Source organism: Strix uralensis, chromosome 6 (assembly GCF_047716275.1).
Source record: "Strix uralensis isolate ZFMK-TIS-50842 chromosome 6, bStrUra1, whole genome shotgun sequence".
Taxonomy (NCBI): domain Eukaryota; kingdom Metazoa; phylum Chordata; class Aves; order Strigiformes; family Strigidae; genus Strix; species Strix uralensis.
In genome coordinates this window covers 556,564-578,528 of record NC_133977.1, presented here as the reverse complement: position 1 = coordinate 578,528, position 21,965 = coordinate 556,564, and the positions used below count along the sequence as shown (strand labels likewise).

The 21,965-nt window shown below is 39.3% G+C and overlaps 1 protein-coding gene across 10 annotated transcripts in view; it reads left to right on the top strand.

Moving 5' to 3' along the window:
• The window catches only part of PCNT (pericentrin), a 104,684-nt gene that overhangs the window by 25,749 nt on the left and 56,970 nt on the right, over positions 1–21,965 (top strand). For 9 of the 10 annotated variants that reach the window (XM_074872382.1, XM_074872380.1, XM_074872379.1 and 6 more), the window contains 13 exons: positions 698–962; positions 1,215–1,302; positions 2,341–2,557; positions 4,576–4,814; positions 6,363–6,838; positions 8,114–8,690; positions 9,809–10,042; positions 11,651–11,815; positions 14,993–15,139; positions 17,705–17,856; positions 18,662–18,876; positions 19,340–19,551; positions 20,987–21,149. In XM_074872382.1, the coding sequence (XP_074728483.1) occupies positions 698–962; positions 1,215–1,302; positions 2,341–2,557; positions 4,576–4,814; positions 6,363–6,838; positions 8,114–8,690; positions 9,809–10,042; positions 11,651–11,815; positions 14,993–15,139; positions 17,705–17,856; positions 18,662–18,876; positions 19,340–19,551; positions 20,987–21,149 (3,150 nt within the window). The remainder of the gene's footprint in view (positions 1–697; positions 963–1,214; positions 1,303–2,340; positions 2,558–4,575; positions 4,815–6,362; positions 6,839–8,113; positions 8,691–9,808; positions 10,043–11,650; positions 11,816–14,992; positions 15,140–17,704; positions 17,857–18,661; positions 18,877–19,339; positions 19,552–20,986; positions 21,150–21,965) is intronic. The other variant, XM_074872374.1, reaches the window with a different exon arrangement.

The window sequence follows — 21,965 nt, the reverse complement described above, 5'->3', positions numbered from 1 at the left end:
CCTGATACCTTACTGCTCTTTAATATAGAACGTGGGGAAGAAAGCTCTCAGAGTTCATGAATACGCTGCAATGCTGGCCATTGCCCTCACTCCCTCAAAGGAGGGTATCTTGCTGAACCAGCCTTGATTGCTGTTTTCTACTGAGGTCTATTTTTTTTTTTGATGGTTCTTTTTAATTCAGTGAAATTTAGCCTCTGCTTGAGGATAGCCAAACCATCACTAAAATAATCCAGAATTGATTTTATTCATTCTTTTGTGTGATTTTGTTTTTCTGCATAGTTTGTGCTAAAGTTCTTTTTGTTTGTTTAGTTTTCTCTGGAGCAAATTAAATATTCTTGACTGAATTACTGCTTCTGGTTGCTACAACAAGCAGGTGTGAAGATTAAGCAATATCGCAGGACTCTGCATGTTACTAGCCTGGACCTGAAGCATAAGGAAATGAGGAGGGCTACCAGTCTGATGGTGGTTTTTGATTTTTGTCATGAGGATTCTCTGAATGCAGTGTAAATGGAGAACGTGGTTTTACTGTCTTCTGAGGAAGGAATGTTTTGTCTTTCAGAAGTTAGTTTTCTAACGTAGCTTGTGAGATAACATTTTATTGCTATCTCAACAACAAAAAATGGCTGATCTTCACAGAATGACTTGGCCTAAAGATATGTACTACTGAGTAGTTGTGTTGGTTTTGTCTCCATTTCAGAGCTGAAGGAGCAGCTCCTGGCTCGTGCATCACGGGTGGAAGAAATAGAGCGTTTAAAACAAGAATTTGAACAGCAGCGTCAGTTAAGAAAAAGTGAGCATGAAACTGAATTGGAACAACTGAGACTTTATTTTGAAAAGAAGTTAAGAATTGCTGAAGAAAACTACAGAGAAGAATTGACTCTGCTGCATCAGAGACTGCAAGAAGTGAAGGAATATTCGCTGTCAGAGTTGGCAGTGAGTCACAATCAAGCAGGGGACATCAGGTGATCTTTTTCATTTCATGCTATGACAGCATGCTTCCATATTATTATTTTTTAATATAAAAGGTGATGTTAGCCTCTAAATATAATGAGATTGAGGATTAGGTGATCTGTAGTTAGAAACCTGGCAATGGAAGTCGTGAGTGGGCAGTCCTGGTATAGTTGCTTTGTGTCTAATTGTAAGTCAACAGCAAGTTCATTCAACTTAATTTGTGATACATATTACAATCTTAAAGTTTAAAACCCTTTTCTCAGTTCTTCTGCCACAGTTTTTGAAGAGAATGCTGAGAAAGAGAGAAGGGATACACTTGATCAGCTAAATCAACAGCTGGAACAGCACCAGGTAGGATTTCTGATATAGTAAAGTTCTACTGTTCATTACATGCCCTGTATGAAAATTGATGCCTGATTCCTAGCTCTTAGCAAAGAGTTAGTTGAGACACGTATTAAGGCTTAATTATGTTTGACAAGTATATTGTAAATTATCAACTTGAAATAGTTCTCAGACTAGCAGAACAGATGAAACAGTGTTCTGTAACTTTGTGTCCTCTGTTTGGGTCATCCCATGCCTAGTTAACGACCTTATCAAAGCTCTTCCACACAAGTGAAGAATTCATGGTGCTTCTCTTCTCTATAGCTTCTGTAGTAATTGTGCCTTTTATTACTCTGATCTCTTCAAGTGGACATGCTAATTTGGTTCCTCTTCCATTTATGCACCTATTTTCATGTACCTTGTAATTTTAAGGTCTTGACTTCTTTGCTCAACTTACTTGAAGTTGACTGAGTCTCAAAAAGGAATTTTCCTTTTTTGGGCTTTAGATTTTTATTTTTTAAATTAATTATAAAAAATATTTTTTTAGTGAGGGAATGATAAGCAGACAAAACATACACAAGACAGCATGAGCTCAATTTCATTAGTAAATCACATAAAAAACCATGAGTTATAAATGAGAAATGTATACATCATGCTTTTTTTTTGCTATCTGTTACCTAGTTGAGTATGAAACTGCATTCATAGATCATTACTTCTGAGTTCTGTGGTGTGTGTGGAAGGGGGGAGTCTCCTCATTGTTGAGAGTCAATAGTTTCTCTACCCAGATGCATGGGGGACTTCCTCCTCTATTATACTTTCAAACAGCTCCTGGAACTCAGATCTGCCTTGTGGCATGGTTCCAAAGTGTATCTATCTTGACGGGCTCTGCTGCTCTAGTAGCAGATGGAGTGGCAGGAATGGAGCAAAACCAGTTGGGTTTTTGGAAACCAGATATGTACATGTCAAACAGGTGCTTTAGAGTGCAATTCATGTAGTGCTCTCATTGAAAGATTCTCAGCATGGTTTCTTCAAAGCTAATGATGTCTTTCTAACCTATTTCTTATGTAGGAAGAACTTGCCTGTTTGCAGGCAGAACTTAAAGAACAACAAAAGCATGAATTAGATTCCTTGAGATCTTCCCTTGCACTTCAGTATAAGGAGGACCTAATGAAAATGAAGATGGATCTGTCTGACAAATGTATAACAGAAATTGAGGACATGAAAAGAAAGCATAGCTTAGAACTTGAGCAACTCCGTGCCTGCCTTTCAGAAGAACATATTAAAGGTAAGATGATCGCTCTGGGAAATAAAGTGGTAAGCTGCTTGTGTGGCCTATGTATTTATTTAAATAGGCTTATCTGAAGAAGTTTTCAATTTGTTATTACGACTTGCAGAAACACGACCCCACAACCTATAAGGTTATAAAGTATGTATGTTTATTCAGCGCCGAGGCGCTCGGGGGATCGCTCCACCCCAAACGTGCGCCCCTCTCGTGGCACCTTGTCTTGCCTTTATGCTACAAAGCATCACATATTCATAATATGCCTATACATAGGCATGACCTATCCCCGCAGTGTGTCCAGGTGGTCGTGGGCTGGGGTTGCCGAGATGAAGTAGCTCCTCTTCCTCACTGTTGAACTTTTTACCTCTGTTCTTTACACGGTCTCTGTAGCCTCCTGGACTCAGGCCGGACCATGGGGTTGGTTTTGACCAGTTTTTAGGGCTGTCTTCCTATTCCATCAGGAAGCGTTCCCTCACAGCTTCTATTAATCAAGGTTTCTATATTGTTCTGCTCTCTGGCCCATCGACTATGATCTATTATCCTATTTAGTCTTAGTTATCTTTTAACTAATGGGCCTCTAGCCCCTAGCCTGATCTCTAAGTCTTCCATCTTTATCTCTAAACTAAGTTATATCTTCATTTCTTAAATGCCTAATTTCTATATCCTATTTTAATTTCCTAGTTCCCCATTTCAATTAGTCTACTCTAAACTACAGGGAACACAACACATGTTAATCCTTGACATCGAGCACTTTGCTTTTTGACTTTTATAGGCCTCTTGAGTTGTATTTCCAAAGATGTGGTGACTTGAATTTGATCTGTAGTAAAACCTACTACAACTGTGGAGCAGTTGCTAAAAGGAGTTGGTCAGATTTCCATTCTTGATGCCTAGAATAGCACTGTCAATTCCCAGATTAATATTTATTTGAAAATTTGTTAGTGTTGTCTGTCAGCTATGTTAACTGTCTCCTCTATTTTCATGAAATAGGGCAGTTCTTAGTCTAGTCCATAGAGTAGACCCACTTCTGTTCTATGTTCCGTGCCTCTTTTCCCTGTATTTCTGTTACAGGTTTGAGTGCTCCACACTCGTTTATCATTAATATTTCTGTTTCCACTAGTTGGCATACAAATTGGGATGAATTTTTTGAACAAAGAGGAAAGTATTTATGTGAGCAGAATTTGTAATGGGTGTCTTTTGCTGTAGAGTTCAGGTTAAAGTTCCTCTTAAGGCTAAATTTAATGAGACTTCCTATGTGATCATGGATTTATGTAATCTCTTAACAGTTACTGCTTTTCTTGGAATTGTAATTTATAGAAATATACTGCCTTGTACTGGTTCAATATGAAATGTATATATTGTTGAGGTGCAGGTAAGGGGTCATGGCAGTTCTTTTATCTGCAACCTCTTTCTGGGAGCATAGTATGATACATAAGCATTTGGATTTACAGTCCATAACTTGGCTCTATAACACACATGGGTATAACTATATTCCACTGTATGTTGGTTAAAAGGATAAGTACAACTTTTAAAATTTGCAGTTATATTTCTTCAAACATTTGTTTTTAATACTGGACAGTATATCAAAACCTCTTAAATTAGAATGTTTAGAGACTTGCTTTTTGGGGAGGTGCCTTGTGTAAGTAGTATGTGCAAAGGAGGAGACAAAACTTCCATAAATCTGCCATTACATTGCTCAAAGTCAGCTCCTGTGGCTGTTGCTGATAGGAGGGAGGTCCTGTCACACATTTCATGATCCATCCCCGTTATTCTGTGTGTGTTGATACTGATAAATTCCAAAGGTGGTGATAAAGTGGAACAGAGTACAAAACCATCCTGATAAGGTATTCTTGTTGGTCTGTAGTTAGTATGGCTACTGATAAACTGCATAGCTGACAACATTTGACTATTTGACTTTATTTCTGTGCATTAATAGGACCTGTTAAAATAAAATAATTTCCAGAATGTCATTTTATTGCTTGGTTTGGTAGTTTTTTCTCTTTTTTTTTTCTTTTTTTGATCAGAAATCACCAAACTGCGCCTACAGAGTGCTCAAGATGCAGCACGTCAAGTTGAAATGGAGGTGGCTGAGCGAGTGTCTGTGCTGGAGGAAGAGCACAAAGCTAAGCTCTCTCTCTTCCATTCTGAGAAACAGTGTATTGCAGAGCTTTCGGAAGAAATAAAGCACTTGAAGTTAGAGATTACTAAACAAAAAGATTTTTCTGTGCAGAATGAAAAGCATCTGAAAGAGGAAATGGAAAAGGTAATTCGTATTACAGTACTGTTTTAGAGTTGGGCAAACTCGTATCTGTTGGGAAGGCCAAGGGAAATAGAAGCAGCACTTATCTTTAAATGTGTCTAGTTTAGTGATAGTAGCTTCAGCTTTAAATGGACTTGCATGGATGCACACAAATATTGGAATGCAAGTATGAAGTTCAGAGAACTTTAATGTTAAACACTTAGTTTCTCTGCAGATGAACTTTTCTTTAAGAGCAGAGATGCTGTGGGAAGGCAGGTGCTTCAAGGGTTGATCCAGCCCACCTTTTATATTGATGTGGGTGAAGCACATGTATACTGCTCCAGTACAGGCACATACAAAAGATCCTCATCCTGAACATCTCCCTGCAGTACCTCATAGTGTCCTAGTGAAAAAGTAACATGGTGCTCTTGCATACTGTGACATGTCATGTGGTAATGGAGAATTCAGCAGAAAGCATTGTGTCAGATGGGAAAAGCCCCTCTGCTGAATGAGTCCCCTCTAAGAAATTTCTGGTTTTGATAGGACTGTCTTCTGAAGCCAATAACAAAAAATAATTTTTCATACTGTGTTTTGAGGGGAAAAAGAGAATCAGAGCTGAAGCTTCTAGTAGTAAAGCTTTCAGTACTACTACTTTACTCCTGTTACCTGCAGTATCTTGTTTGTGGCACTGCTGGCAGTGTTTGAAATGAGCCTGTCCTGCACACTGATCCTCTCTCTGGAAACACATGTATCGTTGGCCTTCTGCTCTCTTGCTCTCAGAAACAGAGTGAGCCAATTTCCTCAACTGCCTCTCTTTCCAGTGCCCCCCACAAAAGTTTTCATGGATTGTGTGTTAAAGATCTGGGTTTTCTGCCTCTTCATTTAGGTTGTAGCATAACTGAATGCTTAAATATTTGTTCAAAACAAACCTTCCAAGTGAAAACTGAAGAGTATACTTCATGCTTCTATGTGATCTTTTACTAGCTTTTATTTTTCTTTTAAGAGAAGACCCCATTGTTTCCTTAGTTTGTTATTTATTTGTTTACCTGTTTACCTCTAGTGTATTTTAGAGTGTTTTTTTACCTCTTGTCACTGAGCAAACATTTGGTGCTTTTTACATGCTTTTTATGTTGCTTTTATGCTGTGTACAAGAACTGTCCTTGTCATGGACTTGGACACTGCATATAAAATATCTCTGGAACATAAAAGGAGAGGTTTGAAAAAGATTTTTAATCATGTGCAATATAAATACCTAAGGTGCCCAGGTAAGCTTTGTAAGTTGAACTCTTGAAATGAAGAGAAGTGGTCCCAAGAGAAAATAAGAGTACTATATTAATTCTAGAATTTTGCCTTAATTTTTTTGTTACCTTCCTTACCTCAATTAATTCTTAACAATACATTGAATTCCAGTACCTATAAATTGACATTTCAACCTTACTTTTATTTGGAAGGGTCATTTCACTGCAAGAATTGAATCTCTCCAAGACCTTAAATATCTGAGAATGTTTTCTTCACGCACTTCAGTTTGGTTTTGGTATTTTATGCGTTTTTTTTAAATAACTGTGTTCACAGGTAAAATATAAAATTGCTGAGGATCACAAGAATAAATTAAGGGAAGCCAGAGAGGAAGTCCAGAAAATAGAGACAATGTACAAAGAAAAAGAGAAGAAGTGGAAATGTGAAAGCGAGGACCAGAGAATCCGAGCAGAGGAGAAGTTATCATTGTTGCGTATAGAACTGCAGAATAAAGCGGAATATGAGAAGCAAAATTTACAAAAAGAGTTTGAACTTCGTGAAGCTGAAATGAAACAACTTCAAGATCACCAAGCTGCCAAAATTCTAGAACTGGAGAAGCTGGTAAAAGAGCAGCAAAACACCTTGCAGCAGCTAGAGGACAGCCTTGCAAGTGCACAGGCTATGCAGAAATCTCAGGAGCAATATGACACTGAGCTGCAGGCAGCCAAAGTGCTCATGGCAAAAGAGATGGAAAAGGCCACGCTTTGTCTGCAGGAAGAATGTGCACTGAAGCTCATGGAAGCACAAAACAAGTAAGTCCTGAGTATCTGAGCACTTTCACCTACCAGTTCAGTCATTGTTATTGTTGCTTTTTCTTATTTGAAGCTTGATGAGTGGTAGTGATGTAGGTTTGTCACTTGATGGTACCAGCTAACTTACATAAAGCTTACTCTCTCAAAGAACAGTAATGCTGATGGTTTACTGTAGAATTTTGCTTCATGTAAATGCATTTAATCTAGTGTAGCAAGTCGAATGAAGTGTAGTCAAGTTCTGCCTGTTACAGCTAAGAATACAACACAACACTGAAAATCATACACTAGCCTTGGAGGAGGGGAAGGGTTACAGGATGTGTAAGTGGAAAAATTCTCTAAATTTTTTCGAGTATTTTCAAACAATTCAAATGAATTTGAGCAAGCTTTTCCTGGTGAGTGAAGCTTGTGTTAACCACTGAATGCTGAGGTTGATGGGCTGTATATGGTATTCTTCAGTTCTGGTTAGACATGAAGGTTGTAACTGCTCAATTTTTCCTCCCTTTCCTACCCCCATTGCTTTAAGTGTATTAAAGGAAATATTCAAACTACCTGTTTGTATTTGCATGCATTGCTTCAAATTTATCCATTCCTCCCCAACATACACTCACAGAACAAGATTGGGGAAATAATTACAATAAGAAAACAACAAAAGCAAGAGCTTAGCCTTTAAATAACCAATCACTTTTTAATTATTGGTGTCTGTATCCAGAAATGCTATAGTTAATGATTACAATCCACTGCAGCATTTCAGATACTAAATCATCTGCAGCAAGCTTTAAGCAGACCTCAGAGAGCCGAGATGAGTTTGGAGGAGCCCCCAAGTACCCCACGTACACTTCCACAGTGGTTTTATGTCTCGGTCTTAACCCCAGATGATTTTAGAGATGTTTCTTATGACAGTTTGTTTACTTGCAGACAACATATTTGAGATGTAGTCAATGTATGTACTATGTCCTAGATGTTCTCATATGGTGGTATTTTCTCAGAGAGACAGTGAATGATGTTGTATGAGTAATTTAAGAGGGGTGCCAGTCTACCCAGTCATAACCAGATACTACCAAGTGACATTGCAGAAAACTTTAATTTTGTGGCTATGCAATCGTTGTTGTGGCTTGCTTGGAATTAGTTCTCTATTTGAAACGTAAAGTAAAGTTTGTGGAGGCTAAGTAAGGCCTACTTATTTTTCTTTGATTTTTATTTATTAGTTCAGTTATTTAAAAAAAACCCAACACCTGCCTTCATAACAATGTTCTCTTGAATTTCTTGGAAATATAGCTTTATGGAGGAACACAAAGCTATGACTCAGAAATTCACAACTGAGCAAGAGATTCTTCTCCAAGAGCTGAAAAAGAAACATGATGATGAGTTGGAACTCCGAAGTCAGCAGTTACAGGAGAAACACAAACAGCAAATTTCCTCTCTTACAGCTGAGTTTCAGACAAAGCACCAAGCTGAAATTGAGATGCTTAAATCTACACTAGAAAGAAAGCAGCAGATTCAGCTTGAAGCTTGTGTTGCTGAACTACAGACAAAGCATCAGGCACAAATTGATGAACTGGAGGCTAAACACCTGTCAAATCTGGATTCCTTGGAGTCGTCCTACCTATCTGAAATTCAGAATATAAGAGATGAACATTGTCAGGCTCTTGAGAATCTACAGCTGCAGCACACAGAACAGCTCCATGAAAAGGAGAAAACAGATCAAGCACGCTTGGTTCAGGAGATAGAGATGTTGAAATTAAAGCATGCTGAAGAACTTCAGCTTTGCCAAAATAACTTGAAAATTGAGCTAGCTACCGTTCATATGGAAAAACTTAAAGCCATGGCTGTTGAGGCTGAAGAAGCTCATAAGGTGAGCCAGAAAGGAAACTTGACATAGAAGGTATAATTTCATGGTACATTGTGTGGGATCACCTTTTGCTTTTTCTTGGGGTGTATTTCTGCAACCTCCTTTGTGCCAGCACTAACACTTGTACGTGGTCATATTGTGAATTGAAATAGGAAAATGAAGCTGAAAATTAAGTCCATCTGTTGCCTCCCCCCTCCAGTGCTCAGACTAATGAGTTTTCTATTTCAGTGTGTGGAAAAGGTAGAAATGGGGTAAATACTTTTAACATATTTCAGACTGGAGGGTCTCCATTTTGTGGCTCAGAGCTTCTCTGCCTGATATAGTTACCATGTAATTCTTTAGAGGTGATTAAAACGAAGTAAATGTAATTCTGTAGGTTAAGCTACATCTCTAGGAAACTACAGATCCTCCCTATGTGGCACAGTGTAGAAGGGAAGAATAGAAGAAAGGTATCTCTAAAGATCCCACATGAGATTCTGGGTGAGTGGATCTTGTCGTAGGGCCTTTAACAAAGTCCATAGCTTCACTCTTGATAGGGCAGAGGGTTGAGCTCTTTAGAGTTCAGATGGGTAAAAAATGATCCCAAGACTGTTCCAAGGTCAAGGAGGTAGGAAGGTTTAGCTCATTGCTAAAACTAAAGAACCTTCCAGAGAAAGATGTAATGTTTTCCAGACTTGACAGTCATGCCCACTTCCCAAACTTCTGATTACATGTTGTTTCTGTGCCCACAAAAGCAAAGAGGAAGGTCTTAGCCTAAGGGTGGGAAAGGTGGGTATTTTTCTTCTGTCCTATCTCTGCTATCTAACCTTAAATCTGCATTTTAATTGTTCTTGAACATAAAGAACTTCAAAAAGAAAAAGTTGAAGGTCGTGCTGATGGGGAGTGCTGTCATGGATAGTGAATTAGTAGGGGATTTACAAAACTTCTACTAGATAGGAAAAATAACCCCATTTCAGTGATATAGAGAGTGTATATGTATGTGTGCTCATCATTTGTGAGGCAATATTGTTCCTCTTTACTTAAAAAGCTTTGATACAGTAGGACATGTGCTTCATAAATGGGTTACAGAAATATTTGTACTTATGGGTTTTTTTGTTCCTTTTTAACTTATGCTTACACAGGATGACTTGAACACAGCTCTTCAAAATCAAAAGAGGTTGCTGGAAGAAGATAAACGTCTGGCCCTGGATATATTACGCAAGGAAGTCTTGTGTATGGAGGAAAAGCATAGAAGAGCACTCCAAGAACTTCAGGATCTTCATGAGGCAGAAATTAAGAAACATAAGGAAGAATACTCCACGGAGTTGGAAAAAGAATTGGGGAAACTGAAAGCACAACATGAACATGAGCAAGAGGTCAGAATGTTGCTAATACCTAAACCCAGAATAATCCATACTTTATCATAAAGTAAATTTAGTTTTATTAACCCTAGAAGTAAGGCTGTATATCTAGGTGCTTTTGGGATTTTTTTCTTTTAATAGTGCCAGTAGATAATAAACAATGCTAACATTTTTTTGAGCCTTCCTTTATCTAAAAGGACTTAAGAGAATTCATAGATGTGTATTAGCCTCAGTTTTTAAAACTTAAATCCACGTTTGCAGTGCTCTCTTGAGTGGAGTGGGGGTGGGCTTGCTTTCTTTTGAGTTCCTGTCATATTTGATTCAAAATTTTAAAGCTGCCATTTTGATAAAAAAATAATAGGTAATAATTTCAGTCATTAACCATTTGTGGAAAGTAACTGCTCACTTAAAGCTTTTATAAGTGAGCACCCTTTACTACCATTGACTTCTTGTTTCCTTAGAGAAATTATAGTAGGTAATACTTTCCCAAATACATTTTCTCAGTGAGGTTTGGAAATCTTCCTAGTTGCTCTTAAAATCTTGCCATTGTTGGGAATGTTTATGTGTAGGCTTGATGATGTTTACTTTCATACTGAAGGCTAAAAATTTGATCTACAGTAAATTCTCTGTAAACATTGAAATGGAATAATGGCAATTTATTCAATCTTTGCTTGCATCAACAGAAGTCAGATTGTATAAGTCACAAGTGATCAAGACTTTTCACTTTTCCATATTATATATTACATTCATATATTAGAAGTCATAAACAAAATGAGCTTTATTCAGCTGTAACCAAACAACATGTTATGTTAAAATAGAACTTATCTCTGCTTTTTCACTTATTTGAATATTGGATAATTTGCCAAATAACTTCCTAATCACTGGTGCAGCCTTGTATTAGCAGGTGCACCTCACAAAAAAACATTTAGGTTGGAGGAGATCTCTTCTGTTCTTTTTGGGCTGTCAGGCCTTTAGAGCTTGTAGTGGCTTCCAGCTGGCTGGAGTGCATTGCAAACTCTCTTTACTTTTGGAAGAAGAGCTTGCCTGGGAAGGTAGTTTTCTTAGTTTTTAAGCCCTTCATCCCTAGAAAGAGGATTTCTCTCTATTCTGATGACTACAGTGACTCTTCTCGTGGAGGATAATAGAAAATTCAAATGAACAAAAAACCCCAAACCCTTCTCTGATATTTTTGATGGACTTTGCTGTATCTCATAGGATAATTGCATTAAATATAGCTGCGTAATGCTTAATCCCATTTGAACAAGAGAAATCATGTCTTGACAAAATATGCTTTCCCTGTGTTTTTCTCCCCCTATTTCTTCAAATTTCTCTTGGAAAGAACAAGTAGGGAGTACTTTGTTAGTCTGACCTGATGGTCTCATGAATACAGGAGATACTTGGTACCTAATGCCTTGTTGCTGCTTATCTGTTGTTATTGACTTGCTTTTTTCTATAGTCAGCGTGATGACAGACAGCAGCTCTGTATGACCTTGGAAACTGGAGAGAGCTATTGTGAAAATACTCTTAAGAATTCGGTTGAGCTTGATGGTTTTGATTTGGTTTGGTTTTATTTTTTTCCTTAATTATAACACTATGGCTAAAATATTTTATACTTCTCTGCAGATGTATGCTTCTGTATCGGCCTCTGAAGTAGAAACTGTGCGAACAGCTCTTCTGGCTCAATTTGAGGAGGTAAAATTGAAGCAGCAGCTTCAGTTTCAGGAAGAGATTGAGCTGCTGAAGTGCCAGTCGGAGGTACTGCTTGAACAGCAGATTGCACAGCTGAAGGTAGAGTCTGATTAAAGTGAACTTCAGCGTATGCATTGATAGCATGTTTTGCTGAAAAAGAACAATTGGTATAAGTTTTTGTTCTTCAGCCATATGACTCTAAAATGACAATCTGAGTTAAATCTCTTCCTTTCTTCACAATGTTGGAACTAGAAAAGCAGTATTGGAAACAATGCAGAGTTCTGTAAGCAGTTATGGTATTTACTACAGGGTTGTCTTAAAATCCTGAATTGGATGTGAAGTCATGTCCTTCAAACAAAACCAAAACAATCAGTGGAAAGTATTCGCAATAAGCAGTGTTCCTTGTGTATGTTTATATTCAGTTTGTCATTTGAAATTTTTCCTTCTTCATGTCTGCAGAGACTGTGCCCTTGGCCTATCATCCCTTGTCTACTGTGCTTGTGTATATATGGCAAAACCACATTCGGTGTTATCTGAGCTTTTACCAAGTCTGTGATGACAGTGAGCACTTTGTGCATGAAATTTTTTTTTTTCTGCAGTTGTTCTTAATTTCTGCTTTCTTGGGTTCATCATTTGACTTCCAAATTTTCATCTTGATAAGCATCTTCAAGAGGCTTATCCCTGAAAATTATTTTTGTTTGGCCTTGTGTATGATGTAGTAATTACCTATCATCTTCTGAGCGAAATACCTTCATTGGTCAGTGACAAGTGCTTTTCGAGCTATTAAATGAGTGGAGAAGACACATCCCGTGTCAGAAGAAAGGGAAACTTGCCAACACACTGAGAGCAGTGCTTACGTTCATCTCAGTGTTATCCCTGTACTGAGCATGTGTTGAGCTCCACTTGCTGAGCACAGATAAGTTAGATTAGATGAAGTACCATCTGTTTATTTGCTTCTCCTTGGGAGCTTTCAACAAATCCTTACTGTTCCTGTCAGTGCTCCAACCTGAGATGGGACTCTTCCTAACAGTTGCACAAACCTCTAGAACTGGATGCTGCAGATGTGCAGAAAATTTCTCCTATTTCTTGCCTCTGGGCCTCTGTGGAGTCCTGGTCATTCTTTGACCTCTCTGTCTGGTGTAGCTGTCTTTTGAAACAGAGGACACAGGGGTACCCCAAAAGGCTGCTGGAGGTATATTTGGCATTGCTGTCCTCGACTGAAGCCCAGCCTTCAGTCCACAGAAGCTGGGACTGGACTGACTGCTATGCCTATACCCCAGAAGTGAATCCTGCTTTTCTCTCTCTTGTGCTGCCTAGGTGCTTTTGTTAGCATTTGGGACACCAGAAACCTCTCTTCGTTGAAATTTAGCCAGGGATAATTCTACTGCTAGTACAGCTGTCGCTTTTTTTTTTTTTTTTTCCTCATTAAATTGATGACCAGTGTTTTGTCCCAGATGAGATGACTGGATCTTTTTGCAATGTCAGGCTGAGCTGTGTCATGGTCTGATAGAGGTTTTTAAAACAAACCTTTCCCTGCTGACTTCCCCTGTGCTCATTTATGGGGTTGTCTTCATGCTAGCCAGTTTACTTAGCAGGTTTTAGGTATTCAGAGTTCCTGTCTACAGTCTGACATGCTCTTTTAGTGGATGCACTGCTTCTGAGAAGAATAGGCAGGGCTGTTTTAGTGACTTTGTCCACAAGTTTACTGTACTGGTCAAGGAAAGTCCTCGTACTCCTTTGTGTCTGTTCATTTGTACCTTGCTAACTACTAGGCACTCTGCTGCTTCAGTCTACTCAGTGCAAGCACTGGCTGAGTCTTCCATGAAGGATTCAAGACAGCTCAGGTGACTATATATGTTCTGCTCTGAAGTCTTATTTCATGCCCTGGGAAAAAACTGTTTTCTTGATTTACCAATAAAAAAAGGCAGCTATCACCTTAGAGTGTATTGGTGTTCATAGTGAAATGAAGAAATTGACTCAACAGTAAAGTTTTTTACTGTTAAGCAGATATTCTTGATTAGCAGCACTGGGGTCGCCCTGGGGATTCTCCACTGTAAGGGCTTCCAAGAATTAGCAAGGGACATGAGTTTACATGCACACCAATTATACATATTCATCAGATTTCCTGGAAAGGGGTGTCTTATGATAATGAGCTCCCAGCATTCATTTACATAGTCCAAGCATGTGAAGTAAAAATAGTGTGATGGTCTTTGGTGCTCAAGGGAAGAAGTAAGTAGCCTTCAGTAGTCGCTAGTTGACCTTTTCAGAGCATGTGCTGTGAAGTAAAGTCCGGGTGTCTTCTTCCTAAATCAGCAAAATCATCCTCCCATTATCGGGTTTCTGTGTTCGAGTCCCGTTTATCTTAGTTGCTCATTCTAGGAGCTGCCCAAGTGTCTGTTGAAGGCCTTGAGTCTCTGCTGTCAGTGATTTACTAGGGAGCCTAACGAACGTTTTAATCTTACCTAAACAGACAAAGAGGCCTAGGAAAACAGTTAAGGAGTCCTTGGAAAACAAACAAAGCAAAACACAAGCAAAGCTTTCATGCATCACAGTTTAGTCTTAATCAATGATTGTCAGGAATTCATTTGTTTGAGCCCTTTCAACAGATCAAATTACACGAGTGGTGTTTTTTTTATATACTGTGATCAAGAAGACTCATTTCCCAATTCTGGTGTTGCAGAAACAATTACTAATCAGGGTTCCTTTTAGCCTTTTTGGAAAGGGATCCCAGGACCTTGTTTCACCTTCCCTGCTGATGCAGGAGTGGGGAATGTCTAGTAATCCCTTTCTCTAGAGTGCTTTAGAGCACTCTAAGGTGATATCCAATTTAATAGCTTCTAGATCATTTACCCATGTAAGTCTACCTTATAGGTTTTAATTTTTTTCTGGTAAATCACTCCCCTTACGTCGAACTCAGTACTATGTTTATCGTACTACTTGCAGTTGCTTAAAGTAGCTTTTCTCCATCTCTTGACTTATCCATCTGTTCCTCATCACTATCTCAGCGGTCTGAAATGACCCAGGTCTCAGTGAGCACATTCAGGTTGTTCATTTACCTACCTAACTATTTTTAAGTCATAGTTCTGGCATAGTTTTGTTGATTGGGAGTGTTAACTGTGTAAGTTACTGCTAGTTAATCTGAGAGGTAAGGTATGCATGTTTAAAGGCAATAAAAAAAAAGGGGGGGGCAGAGGGGTTTTGGTTCTGGGGTTTTTGGGGGTTGGTTTTGGTTTTTTTCCCCTTCTCTGTAAATCAAAGTATATGTGACATACGCAGGATGAATTTGAAGCTGAAAAAAAAGCATCACTACATGACAAGGAACAGATGTTGATTCAGGAGAGGAAGATGACACAGACTGCTCACCAAAAGGAGCAGGAGATGTTATCAGCCCAGCTGCAGGAAAAAGCGGCAATAATTGTCCAGGTACGTGGAAAATACTTCAAATCTAGATATTAAATGCACTTTTGTGGTTGGACTTTAACACAGTGCTCACAGGTTTCTCATGCTGTATATAGAGGGACTGTGTGTATAATTCTTGTGATCGCTAGTTTTCAAGGTGTAATGTGTCATGGTGTCGTGGTTTGAGCCCAGAGAACGATTGAGCACCACGCAGCTGTTCACTCACCCCTTCCTCTCCCAGTGCTGGGTAGGAGAAAATGAATCAAAAGGCTCAGGAATGGAGATAAGGACAGAGAGGGGTTGCTCACCCATTAACAGTCACAGGCAAAAGGCAGACTTGTTAGGGCAAGAAGAAAACAAGACCATCACTTTAATACAAACACTAACAAAGCCAACACTTAATAGACAGAATGGGACAGTGAGAAGTATTACCATGTCTTAAAAAGACCTCCCCCCACCCCTCCCTTCTTCCTGGCTCAGTTTTGTTCCTGATATTTGTACCTCCTCTCCCAGCACACGGGCAGTGCGGGGAGCAGTATGGTCAGTCTGCTGCTTCTTCCTCCAAAAGGTGTGTGGGGAGGGAAGCACTCTTCTGCATTCTTCCCTCTGCTCCACATGGCATCCCTCTCATGAGAGACAGTCCTCCACAAGCTCTCTGCTGTGAGTCCTCCCCACAGGATGCATTCTTCTCGAGATGCTCTGGTGTGGGTCACCTCCATGTGTTGCAGTCCTCTCAGCGCCAGACTACAACAGCAGGGACTGCTTCTTCCCTCAGAGTCCCGGGCTAGTGCTGGTGTGGGGTTCTCCACAGGCTGCAGGTGGATCTCTGCTCCTCCTGTGAGCTCTGCGGGTGGCAGTGGGGGCAGCCCTGCCATTTCACTGCAGGATATGGGAGGCCTCCCTGCTCTGGTGCAGCTCCCCCCACTTCCTCCTCCTTCCTTCCACTGACCTCAGGGCTCACATAGGTGTCCTTCTCGTAACGCCTCCTCAGAGTCCCCAATCTTCTCGCAGGCTTCCCTTCTCAAATATGTTATCACAGAGGTACAGCCACTGTCACTAATTGGTTTGGCCTTGGCCAGAGGCAGGTCTGACTGGGAGCTGGGGGAGCTTTGAGAAGCTTCTCAAAGGGGGACCACTGCTGTAGCCCCCTCCCCCAGTACCAAAACCCCACCACACAAACCCAGCACACATGGGCTCTGTCTCTTAGTTGGAGTAAGATGGAAATTTGGTATCAGCTTAAAACTGGTCTTCAGCCATTTCTCAGGGAGATTAACACTGCTTTATAAGATAAGGTTGGATGTTTGCCTTTTTGTTGTCTGTGTATTGGTGCCATCTGTATCTATCACAGTTTTTGTCAAAAGAATTAGTGCTCTAGTAGCTTTTGTTGGACCAACTTGTCTATAGCTCGGAGGAAGTAAGACAGGCAAACTGGAAGTTTGGATCTGGAAGTGGCAAAGATAATACTTGTTTGCCAAACAAAACAAAATTTTATGCCTCCTGTAAAGCAAGTATCTAAGTTGAATCTAGATTACCAAGAAAGCTTTAGAGAAAGAAGAACAGCTTGGAAGAGGTATCTGTTTTAATTAGGAAGTTTAGAAATGTCAAGTTCTTTTTCAGTGATTAAAATAATAGCTTTGAGTTTTCAAAATAGAAGATAAAATGAAATCAAACGTTCATGTCTCCTATCACAGTCTGGGAAGCTCTGACCAAAATGTAAATTTGGTATATTGGGCTGTTCTGTAGGGCCTGTTTAGTGGGGAAACTGGGAGAAACACTAAGAATTTTCCCTATTGGAAGAAATGCATTATTGTTTCCTGCTCTTCATGCAGGTATTTCATGAGGGGTGAGAAAGCTGGCAGGAGAGTAGAAAGCTTTGCTTTACTTGCAGTTTCCTCCCAAACAAATATTTTGATGGCTTACTTTTGAGACAGTTTCTAACAAAATAGTACTGATTTGTGTGGCAGCTAAATCCAGGGGTCAGAGGTGGGTATATACATACATATATGTATTTGTATATATATTTTAATGGGTGTCAGAGGTGTCATCTGAGCATATGAATGTAAGAAGACATTTTTCTAGGAACTTGTTTTCAGGCAGAGCTTATAAAGCAAAGGAAGTTAGTTGGCACTGATGATACTGGATCAGGTTGCTGTTCAGGTTTGTGTGCTAGTGTCAAAGCCTGTGCTAGGATGTTGCTTTGTGTCTCTGAGGCATAACAATGAAAACAAACTACAGTATGATGCAAAGTTTTTTACAAGCTTTTTGCATTGCTTGTGTGCACTGAGTCTGAATGCAAGTGAGTCAGCTCCCTGAAGCAAAATTAGCATCGGAAAAGAACTAGAAAAATAACAATTCATTCTTAGCCTTTCTGCTGTCCTTCATTTCTAGTATTTGTAGAAGTAAATTTGTGTAACAGCAGACAATTATTGTGTGAATATATATGAAGTGATGAAGGGTAAGATCAGAATCATCTAGGTTGGAAAAGACCTTGTAGATCATCCAGTCCAAATCATCCAAAGATCGTTGGGTGAAGTTTGTAGTTTAGACAAAATGATTGACTTTGTTGTATTGTTACTATATTTTCCATAGCTGGAAAAGAAAGTAGAGTCTTTAAACCATGAAATAGAGGTGACCAACTCCGGACTGGAGACTCTGCTTCAGCGGCGGGACAGGGAAAACCAAGAAGGAGGGAATTTGGTAGCCATGCTGAGATCTGATATAGAGGAGTCAAAGGATGAAAGGTTTGTACATCTTGGGTTACATAATGCTTGGTGGTTGGTTTTTTGTTTGCTTGTTTTCTCATTTTTCATAAAGAAATCAATAACTAGGTAAAACTAAGCCAGCTCAAATTAATAGTGTAAGATGATGGCTTTGGCTTTATTTGCAAGGTTTTCTTAATTATCAACCTATCTTGATATTGAGAGCAAGATTTTTTTTCCTTTTTTTTCCTTGCAGTCTGATGGACACTTTGGTGTTTTGGGTTTTCCACTGTCTATAATCTTGGAAGAAGCTAGGATATGGAAAAAGCCTCTTGGTCTTGAAACCTTTGAGTGTAATGTGGGTTGGTTTGATATGTCGTTGGAATGTGTGGGTTAGAGAAGCTGTCGTGGTGAATAAGCTTCTAGAAGAATTCCCCCACTCACCTCTAAGAAACTGGCTTACTGTTTTTCTTAAAACTAATTTTTTTTTCATAAATATAATTTTTGTTGTCTACTCTGCCAGAACACCCTAGTTATTTTGATGCCACAGATACTGTAGTAGTAGCCATGTTCTCCCTACTGGTGCTTCCACAGATGTGGAAGCCCAGGAGACTTGTGACTGCAGTATGATCTCTCCAGCTACCTGTGGAGAAAACAAAGGTTTTTTGCTGAGCCTGCTCTGTGAAAATGGTCTTGTTTTTTTGTGAGTCATCTGAATCCTCTTCACTGATCACTGTCAAACCTATGGCAAGGCTATTTTTAGGCTATCAGTTTTTCAGTTGGTTCAAAGTGTCTTTTAAATCAAGTGCATGCAATTTTTGAAGTGTTCAATATGCTTTTGTTCTAGGAAAAAACTGCAGGAATCCTATCAGCATGTTTTGAAACTGCTTATGGAGTTGGTGAAGGCCACAATAGCTATTGAGGACCTTATCTGTAGCAAGATTGGTCTTTGCATTGATGACAGTCTGGCTTCTGGAGATTCTAGAGACAGCCACAGTATTATGGAAGAAATGGGATTCATGCAGTGTTTCAAAGCCAAAGAAAAGCATCACCTAGAAAAAGGTGAGTACAAATCTGCATAACTGGATGTAATCAATTCACGTTCTTGCAAAACACCTTTTCATTTCTTTTTATATGGATGAGGTTCAGAAAGGGGATAACTCTTGTTGCAGTGTTTTCTGTGTCTCTTTCAAAGTTGCTCCACACTTAAGATAGTGTCTATCAGTGCTCTTTCATTTTAATTCTTTCAATAGTGCAACTACTAAATCGTTGCTGGAAAAGGCTGAATGGATTATAGGACAGGAAAAATGAACTTTGTGAATGCAGAGTTTTGGGCCCTGATACAGCACACTATTTCCAAATGTTGTGAAAGATTATCTTGATTTTTCAGCATTGATGTGTACAAGTCTTCACCTTGTAATACATCTTCAGGACCAACTGATGTCACTGTCTGATGTCAGTTGTTATCTGAGTAGCCAGTTCTGTGTCATTTTTCTGTGTTTTTGAACACCTTGCTTTTTTTCAGTAGATGAGCTGCTTGATGAAACTCTTACAGAACACAACCAATTGTCTCCAGTGACTGATGAGGGGTCTGAGTTGAGCCAATATTTATGTGAAAGTGTTTTTGCAAAGCCAGAATTGGCATGTGAAAATGAAGAAATGATACTGAAAATTTGCCATCGTTTGCACACTGCAGTGGAGAGACTTCTGGGACTGATTACAGAATCAACTAAACAAGTAAAACTATTTAATCTGTACAGATGTATAAATACACTGAAAATGTGAAATCTGTTTTAAGCTTGTGTATTTAGCACCCTGTAGGACTGGCTGCTAAAAAGAAACAGCTTTTGTCTGAATACATGACAAGTTATCAGTATAGGGAGGCATGTGCATCCCCTGCTTCTTTACAATGAAGGTTTTACCTTATTTGAACATTTCTTATCAGCGAGACTTTAATGACTTTTTTCTTCTAGCAGATGCAAGCTGTAAGTTGTTTGCCTTAAGTAGATTTAAACTAGGGTTTTAGATGCATTTGTAACTTCAGGAGACCAAGAGTTAAGTGTTTTTGGGGGGTTTTTATTGCACCTCACATCAGTGCTTCTTCAACACTGATAAAGAGGTTCAAGAAAACTCAGTCCTATGTTAAAATATTTTGGAAATATGTAGACAGCAGCAAGCAAACATCTTTGTAATTATGTACTGTTTAGTTGTGATAAAAGGAGCTGGACTGAATATCATAAAAAGTTGAGTATTTTCATACTGAGTTTTGCAGTGTTTAGACATTCAGCTTTGAGAAGAGAAGTTGTAAATCTCAGGTAGATGCCTGAGTACTTAGAGGATTGAATTTAGTGCTACAGAAACTAGTTTGAGTAAGGAAGCCCCTACTTTAAGAGGAAGAAGTGAGGGGAAGGAATATATCTGAAATTCATCTTATCAGATATTTCATACAACCCAGAGATAAGGATCTGTGTGAAGTGTATATTTGCTGTCTTAAAAAAATCCCTCCTAGAACGAGGTGCTTAAATTTGTACTTTTGGGCACTGATGCTGGTTCCACTAGCATTTAGCTAATTTGTTAAAGCACTTGCCCAAGCCATGGCAGATCTAGATTCTAGGTCACCTTCATCAGCTGCATTCAAGCATACTTTGCTTGTGTCTGTTCTATCCACCAGGATAAGCTAAATATAAACTAAATGGGAATGGCGCTGCTCTATTCCTTTCCTTTGAACTTGAGACATTGCACACAGGAGTGCAGGGTACACAGACTCAGAGAACTGGTGCTGTACCTTGGAAACCTGATGATGTTTTGACTTCACAGTCTATTAGACATGCCTGAATCTCTTGAAGAATTTAAGTGTAAGAATTTCAAGTGGCTCAGGAAGTATCAAGCTGAGCAGTGTAGCCAACAGGGAGGTGTACCTTTTTATGCACAGGAAGACACTTATGTGCCTAAGGAAGATTTGTGGCCAAAATACAGGTTTGTGAGTACAAGGAGTCACCAAAGTATCCAGGGGTTTGGGGCAAAGTCAACCTAGTACTAAAATGAGACTTCAAAACCTGGACCTTAATGCATAAATGTTATAAAAATTAAGTCTTTTGTTTAAATGTCTGTAGTATTATTACACTGCATGTGCATCCAAGATCTGTTGCTAGGGGAAATTGTTTACTTTTAGCTGGAGAAAATGCATGAAAACCATGCGCAATTTGAAGAAGAATTCAGCCGCCGAAATCGGGAAACTGCCCAAGTGGTTAGTCAGCACCAGGAACTAATGGAGTGCCTCAATGAGGAGAGCGAGGCCAAGAATCAGCTGGCACTAGAGCTTCATAAAGCGGAGGGTAAGAAAATGAAACCAATGTAAAGAGACTTCAGTGTCATTGACTCGTAGCTCATTCCTCCAAATATCTGAGATACGCTTTTTGTGTCTTCTGCTGTTAATTTGCCTATCTGTCATCCATTTTCTGCATTTCAGATTGCTAAGTTACTTGAAGCATGGGTCTTCTCTTGCAGATCTATTACTTAATTCTCTTCATGTGGTTTCCCTGGGGCAAGTGTGATAGTGCTTAGTCTTATACTTACACCACTGACCATGTGTGAAAAATACCGTAAATTTTAAAACAGCAATTTGCATTCCTGCTTGGATTATTGAGAAGAATATATGCTTGCAGTGTAAATCAGCCCACTTGTCTGACCTTGGAAGGGTTCAGCATTAACTAGAGCAATGGTTGATGGCAGTGCAGACATAAAGGGATTCTGTAAGAAGAGACAAAAAGGCTGAGGCAGCTGGTCTCAGCGCTATCACAGACTGCATATTGTTGGTCTAATTCCCCCTTGTAAAGATTATGACTCGAGGCTTTTGCCTTGATGTAGGAGAATCTTTTTAGGGTTTTCATGTCCTTCAAGTTGAGCTTCTCTCCCTAATCATGCAATCTGCTTTCCATTCCTCTTCTCAGTCATACTCCTTTAGGCTTATTTAGTCTTTCCAAAATCCTGTTTCCTTCCTTTCTGTGAATCATTTCTGGATTTCTTGGTCTCTGAATCTAACATTTGATTCTACTTTCTGGAGATTCTGTTTCTTTGAACTTCAGCCCCCAGCAGAGGATGTGTCAGACTGTCCTGTGTTGTGAGGTGATCCCAGGCCATCAAGGCTTAAC